Below are 7789 nucleotides of genomic sequence, written 5' to 3'. Positions count from 1 at the left end.
GTTTGCACTCCACATCCCTTGACCAATCACAGCAGGCCTGTCTGTTTGCACTCTGCATCCCTTGACCAATCACAGCAGGCATGTCTGAACGTTGACCTTCGTCCAAACAGGCAGCTGAATCGTGGAGACACAGACACAAAGACAGGCAGTCAAAGAAACACAAGGACCAGCTGAGAGAACCAGAAACAGAGAGAAGTGGAGAGAAGGACGGACAGAGAGAGACACACAGAGAGAGAGAGAGAGAGAGAGAGAAAGAGAGAGAGAGAGAGACAGAGAGAGAGAGAGAGAGACAGACAGAGACAGAGAGAGAGAGAGAGAGAGAGAGAGAGACAGAGAGAGAGACAGACAGACAGACAGACAGACAGACAGACAGACAGAGAGATGGTCACAGGTTGGTCAGGGTGGACGGCAGTCTGCCTGCTGATGGGTCTTCAGCAGTCAGGTGAGCAGCTCTCCTCAGCACCATCTGTGCTTCTGTCAGACAGCTGGGTAACACAGGCTCCACCTGTTCCAGCAACACGCTGATCACCATCAAAGTGTGTGTGTGTGTGTGGGGGGGGGGATTCCTGTCATCTAGGTTAATATGTTGGCTGTTCTGGTTATGGTTAAGTTATGGTTGTTGTGGTCAAGATCGTCAACACACTTGTGGTTGTCGTCATTGTCCCGGTTGTGGTTTCCATGGTGAGGGTTGTGGTGACGGAGTGACCGTGTGTGTGTGGCCAGCAGGTGGCCAGGGGGTGAAGTGTTTCACCAGGTTCAACAGCGCCTCTGGAGGGTGTGAGAACCTGCTGGGGGACGTGGAGCTGGACGACTGCTGTATGAACATCAACTACGCCTACACTGGACCTGACGGAGCATGTCTGTCCTGCGGGTCAGTCTCACACCCAGACCTGCCTGTCTGCCTGCCTGCCTGTCTGTCTGTCTGCATGTCTGCATGTCTGTCTGTCTGTCGGCATGTCTGTCTGTCTGTCTGTCTGTCTGCATGTCTGTCTGTCTTTCTGCATGTCTGTCTGTCTGTCTGTCTGCATGTCTGTCTGTCTGCCTGCCTGTCTGTCTGCATGTCTGTCTGTCTGTCTGCCTGAGACCTGCTGAATTCCAGAGATGGTGATGTCTGTGTGTCTGTGGTCAGCCTGCCGACCTGGTGTAAGTGGTCTCCCTGGGGCCGGTGTTCGGTGCCATGTAAAGAGGGCGTGGCCTTCCGGAAGCGTCGGTGTGACGGGCAGGGCATCTGTCCTTCTGACAAACTGGGGACATTACAGATGCAGCCCTGCAAGGTGACTGACTGCTGCCCAGGTACACACACACACACACACAGACATTGAGTCACTCACAGACACTCCAACAGACACATACACACAGAGTGCCTATGTGTGTGTGTGTTGTCATCCAGAGGAGAGCGTATGGGCAGAGTGGGGAGCGTGGGAGGCCTGTTCTTCCACGTGTGACAGGCAGGGCACCAGACTGCGACACAGGTCCTGCTCAGCTAAGGAAGGGGCATGTAGCACCAAATGTGAAGGGTCCAGTGTGGAAAGAGGACCTTGTTCAGTGAAAGTCCCGTGTCCGGGTGAGGAACCAGATTCTTCCTTCTCTATCTCTCTATTTTCTCTACATCTACTTTTCTTTACTGCATCATTTACATTTGAGTCATTTAGCAGACGCTCTTATCCAGAGCGACTTACAGTAAGTACAGGGACATTCCCCCGAGGCAAGCAGGGTGAAGTGCCTTGCCCAAGGACACAACCTCATTTTTCATGGCCAGAAATCGAACCGGCAACCTTCAGATTACTAGCCCGATTCCCTAACCGCTCAGCCACCTGACTCCACCTCTCTTTTCCTCCTTTCATTTTCTCTCTTTTCTCTCCTTCATTTGCTTTTCTTTTTCTCTCCCTTTCTCTCATTTCAACCATCTCACACTCGGCTGCTGTGTGTGTGTGTGTGCGTGTGTGTGTGTGTTTGTGTGTATGTGTGTGTGTGTGTGTAGTTAAGACCATCTCACTGTACTCTGTGCTCCGCTGTGCCTAGTGGATGGACAGTGGTCAACCTGGGACGCCTGGCAGCCGTGTTCCAGCTTGTGTGTGCAGGAGGGAGCCAGCCTCTCCACGAGGACCCGCCTCCGCTCCTGTACTGCCCCCAGCCCCTCCACCCACACCACCCCCCCAGGGAGGCTCTGCCCTGGGCCTGGGACAGAGACCGAGGACTGTCACGGCCTGCCCTACTGCCCTGGTAAACACACACACACACACACACTGCTGGATGGAGTGGTAAACACACACACACACACACTGCTGGATGGAGTGGTAAACACACACACACACACACTGCTGGATGGAGTGGTAAACACACACACACACACACACTGCTGGATGGAGTGGTAAACACACACACACACACACTGCTGGATGGAGTGGTAAACACACACACACACACACTGCTGGATGGAGTGGTAAACACACACACACACACACACTACTGGATGGAGTGGTAAACACACACACACACACACTGCTGGATGGAGTGGTAAACACACACACACACACACTGCTGGATGGAGTGGTAAACACACACACACACACACTGCTGGATGGAGTGGTAAACACACACACACACACACACTGCTGGATGGAGTGGTAAACACACACACACACACACTGCTGGATGGAGTGGTAAACACACACACACACACACTGCTGGATGGAGTGGTAAACACACACACACACACTGCTGGATGGAGTGGTAAACACACACACACACACACACTACTGGATGGAGTGGTAAACACACACACACACACACTGCTGGATGGAGTGGTAAACACACACACACACACACACTACTGGATGGAGTGGTAAACACACACACACACACACTGCTGGATGGAGTGGTAAACACACACACACACACACACACTACTGGATGGAGTGGTAAACACACACACACACACACTGCTGGATGGAGTGGTAAACACACACACACACACACTACTGGATGGAGTGGTAAACACACACACACACACTGCTGGATGGAGTGGTAAACACACACACACACACACACTGCTGGATGGAGTGGTAAACACACACACACACACACTGCTGGATGGAGTGGTAAACACACACACACACACACTGCTGGATGGAGTGGTAAACACACACACACACACACACTGCTGTCAGACCCTCTTGGCCCAGGACCTCTATCACAAAGCTTAAACTTCAGCAATAAAGTAAACATGAACCTTCTCCTCTCTCTTCTTGTTGCACTCTCACCATCACCCTCATCCTTCACCCATGCCCTCGCCCCCTCGCTCGTTTTCTCTCATTTCCTGTTGTTCTTCCTCTGTGGTCCAGTGCATGGAGCCTGGGGGGCGTGGGCCCCCTGGCAGGCCTGCTCCGTCACCTGTGGTGTGGGCGTGCAGAAGCAGGGGCGAGTGTGCGACAGCCCGGCTCCTAAACACCGGGGGAACCCCTGCCCAGGTTCCAACAGCCAATCCAGAACGTGCAAAACACACATTTACTGCCCAGGTAGGACTTCTGTGGGTAATGTGGAACAATACTGTAGGACTGTGGGTAATACTGTAGGACTGTGGGTAATACTGTAGGACTGTGGGTAATACTGTAGCACTGTGGGTAATACTGTAGGACTGGGTAATACTGTAGGACTGTGGGTAATACTGTAGGACTGTGGGTAATACTGTAGCACTGTGGGTAATACTGTAGGACTGGGTAATACTGTAGGACTGTGGGTAATACTGTAGGACTGTGGGTAATACTGTAGCACTGGGTAATACTGTAGGACTGTGGGTAATACTGTAGGACTGTGGGTAATACTGTAGCACTGGGTAATACTGTAGGACTGTGGGTAATACTGTAGCACTGTGTAATACTGTAGCACTCTGGGTAATACTGTAGGACTGTGGGTAATACTGGGTCAGAGAGCTGATGTCTTCTATTATTTCCATAGTGAACGGTCAATGGGACAGCTGGAGTGAGTGGACAAAATGCAAAAATAAAAACCCTAAAGAGGACAGAACTTGTCACCCTAGAATCTATGGTTATCAAACCCGAGAGAGAGACTGTCAGTACACAGCACACAACGGCTCTGCTTGTCTCGGAGACTCTTTCGAGACCAGAGCCTGTTTCAATATCGATGATTGTGATTGTGAGTCAACTGTTAAAATTCACTTTATTTGTTTAGAACGTCATGGAAATTCATGTGCTGTGGATATATACGTATTAATGTGTGTGTACATGTGTGTGTGTGTGTGTGCGGGTGCAGTTGAAAGTAACATTAGTGAATGGGGTGAGTGGGGTCCATGCACTCTACCATGCCAGGTAAACCGGAAAGGCCAACCGATAAAGGTCGAGAGAAAGAGGGAGAGGACATGTGACCCGGACCTGTCCAAATACCCGTAAGGATCCCAACTTCTTCACTTGTGAAAAGTGTCTCAAAGTGAACATGTGATCAGTCCCAACCTGCAGCTCTGCTGAAAGGGAGGAGGTCTAGTCTGACACCTTAAGTGAGATGGTTCTACATTCAAGGGTTCCTGAAAAGTGCTTTTCCAGAAAGTCTGCCGTTCTTTGCTTGTGGAACTTTTCTTCTCCGAACGTAGAACCTTCGTTGCAACTGTAGAACCGGAACATCACAGCACACACTGGTGGACGGTACCGGCTGTTCTCCAGTTCCCTGAAGCCGCACACTTAGATAACAAGAGAAAAGGACATGCTCCGAGTGTCCATTTAACATGAGGATGAACGGTAGTCTCATAAGAGTAAACCTACAGTAGATCATCACTCATGGGGACAGAGTCCTGGTGTTAAATACACTTTGAGCTGCATCATGTGAGCGACTGACAGAGCTCAGTGTGTCACGTGAGCGACTGACAGAGCTCAGTGTGTCACGTGAGCGACTGACAGAGCTCAGTGTGTCACGTGAGCGACTGACAGAGCTCAGTGTGTCACATGAGCGACTGACAGAGCTCAGTGTGTCACGTGAGCGACTGACAGAGCTCAGTGTGTCACGTGAGCGACTGACAGAGCTCAGTGTGTCACGTGAGCGACTGACAGAGCTCAGTGTGTCTGTGTCGTGTGTCACAGGGAAACAATAGGGAGGAACAAACAGGAATCAGCCTTCTGGGGGGTTCCATATGTCGACTGCAAAAAGGATCTTTCGCAAAAAGAGCCTTGTCAGAACGTCCCTGCTTGTCCTCTGGATGAGAAGGTACGTTTCAAACCCACATCTGGTTCTGAAACATCCAAAAGTAACGTGTTTTTTTTGTTGAGTTTGATTTACCTCAACACAGGTCTGTCCTGTTACTGAATTCTCATTGTTAAACTATTTTTTTTTTCTCCAGAATCTTTAAAATGAGTCTAACCCACATCCTCTTCACACCCAGTTCATATGACCTTCATGAAGTCTTCAACGTCCTCTGACGAAATAAACAGTGTCTCCTGTCCCTCCTGTCCCTCCTGTGTCTGGTGGGTGTGTCCTGTGTGTCTGGTGGGTGTGTCCTGTGTCTGGTGGGTGTGTCCTGTGTGTCTGGTGGGTGTGTCCTGTGTGTCTGGTGGGTGTGTCCTGTGTCTGGTGGGTGTGTCCTGTGTCTGGTGGGTGTGTCCTGTGTGTCTGGTGGGTGTGTCTGCTCGAACACTGCTCTTCATCTCCGCCTGAGGAACACAGTTTTCAGTAAAGTGTCTGACTGACTGTGGGTGAGGAAACTGATAGCATTTTTATCTTGTTCTGGATTAAAACAACTAAAATGACTTTGATCAGTCAGCCTTTCAGAGACATTGGATGTGGATAATTTTTTTTCAAACTTTTGCAAAGGAAATGAACCAGCTTATTACTTTAACGCTGGGAACATACTGTATATTACGTATCGGATTTAAAGATAGGGTTAGGGTTAGTTAATATATAGATATTACTTATTTTTCATATCTAGATTAACAGCTGGGAAGCCTAACTGCTTAGTACAGGGGTCCCCAAACTGCGGTCCGGGGGCAGAGTAGCATTTGGCCCTCTGAACAATGCCAGAGACTTTTTTAAATAAAATAATTAAAATTAAAAAACAGTTTACACTGATTAATATGCATAAGTAAGTAAATCTTTTGATTTCAATAGTAATGAATATACAAAATTAAATCAGTTTACACTGATTAATATGCATAAGTAAGTAAATGTTTTGATTTCAATAGCAATCAATATGAAAAAAGGTCATTACGATAGTAATAATGCTCTTTTAATAGGCTATATATCCCTTGATATGTACGGATATACGGTGCATAACAAAATAATAAACTAATATAGCATAATTAATACATTTAAAATCATAATAACATCTCCACAATAATACTGGTAGTCACTCCGACCCATGTAATTTTCTGTTACAGACCGACCCGGCCCCACACTAAAGAAAATAAAATTATCTGGCCCTCACAGAAAAAGGTTTGGGGTGTGTGCAAGTGAGTGTGTGTGTGAGTGTGTGTGTGTGAGTGTGTTCCTGTGTGTGTGTGTGTGCCTGGTTTTCTCCAGGGTCATTGTCTATGCACAGAAAGAGATGTTGGATGTCTTCATTACCGCCTGGCACCGTGTTATGTAGCTTCTGACTCATTCTCCCAGGATGCTGTTTGAGCAGGACATCAAAAAGGAAATAGGAAACAGGAAATCATATTACCACAGAGGAAGTTGTTTCATACAGAGGACTGACAATTGTTCTAGAATGTCTGCATTGTTGGACAAAATAAGCAGACAAGGACATATCTATTTCAAAGGGAGGATGAAAGGTGTTTACTCATGCTCTATCTAATTGAGCTCAAGTTATGTCATGTCTGGGGTCTTGGAACCAATTTGCAACATAAACCCCACCTGCAGTGTCCTCCTCCCCCCTACAGCTGACCACCCGCCCTCCCCCCTCCCCCCTTCCTCCTCTCCTACCCCTGATCACTCCCCCACACCCTCAGCCCCACTCATACCAATGTGATAAAAGGGTTGGCATGTTCTCTTTCCAGCCCCCCCACACCCACCACCCCCCCCACACCCACCATCCCCCCACACCCACCACCCCCCACACCCCCACCACCCCACAACCACCCCCCCCCACACCCACCACCCCTCACTCTGTGTCTACCTTGCAAAATGTCCACACCATCTGAAGCACCAGATGCCCCCACAGGCCCCTGCTGTGAAGCTTTTAACTCATCCGAGCAGCACCACAATACAAACAGCCCCGCCTGTCCTCCGGGAGGTTCAAACCCAGGTTTTCCAGATCACCTGCTCTCAGAGCTAAAGGCCCGGAGAGGAGAGTAGGGGACGAGAGGAGGAGAGGAGGAGAGGGGGGGTGGGGAGGGAGGAGAGGAGAAGAGAGGAGAAGAGAGGAGAAGAGAGGAGGAGAGGAGGAGAGGAGGGGTGGGGAGGGAGGAGAGGAGAAGAGAGGAGACGAGAGGAGAGGAGAGGAGGGGAAGAGAGGAGGAGAGGAGGAGAGGAGGGGTGGGGAGGGAGGAGAGGAGAGGAGGAGAAGGAGAAGCATGCCTGTTCTACAAATCAGAGCCTTTGCACTTTATATCCCCTGAGCACCTGGCATGCAGACATTTTCCACAGAAACTAGAAACCAAGCATTGCCTTTCTGTGTTGTTTCTGGCCAGGATGAGAGAGCATCATTCACCATGATGTCACTCTCTGCATGAGGCCTGAAATACAACTGCCTACCCCTCCACACAACACACACACATACATAACACACACAAGCACACACACACACACACACATACATACACACACAAATTACAATTGGTCCCCACAA

General features: G+C 49.3%; 1 protein-coding gene and 1 long non-coding RNA gene across 2 annotated transcripts; both read left to right on the top strand.

The window, feature by feature from the left end:
• Window positions 1-423: 423 nt before the first annotated feature.
• LOC136939091 (properdin-like) lies at window positions 424-3206 on the top strand. The gene is made up of 6 exons (XM_067231962.1): window positions 424-442; window positions 727-871; window positions 1130-1293; window positions 1391-1564; window positions 2023-2223; window positions 3202-3206. The coding sequence occupies exons 1-6, from the start codon at window positions 424-426 to the stop codon at window positions 3204-3206; spliced, it is 708 nt and encodes a 235-aa protein (XP_067088063.1).
• Window positions 3207-3351: 145 nt separating this feature from the next.
• LOC136939092 (uncharacterized) lies at window positions 3352-5594 on the top strand. Its single transcript, XR_010875692.1, has 5 exons — window positions 3352-3518; window positions 3958-4155; window positions 4273-4405; window positions 5091-5214; window positions 5348-5594. It is a non-coding gene; the product is annotated as an uncharacterized lncRNA (long non-coding RNA).
• The last annotated feature ends 2195 nt before the right edge of the window (window positions 5595-7789 follow it).

This window comes from Osmerus mordax, unplaced genomic scaffold (genome assembly GCF_038355195.1).
Source record: "Osmerus mordax isolate fOsmMor3 unplaced genomic scaffold, fOsmMor3.pri Scaffold_109, whole genome shotgun sequence".
In the NCBI taxonomy this organism is placed as follows: domain Eukaryota; kingdom Metazoa; phylum Chordata; class Actinopteri; order Osmeriformes; family Osmeridae; genus Osmerus; species Osmerus mordax.
The sequence above is the reverse complement of the archived record's forward strand: the minus strand, read 5'-3'. Positions and strand labels throughout refer to the sequence as shown.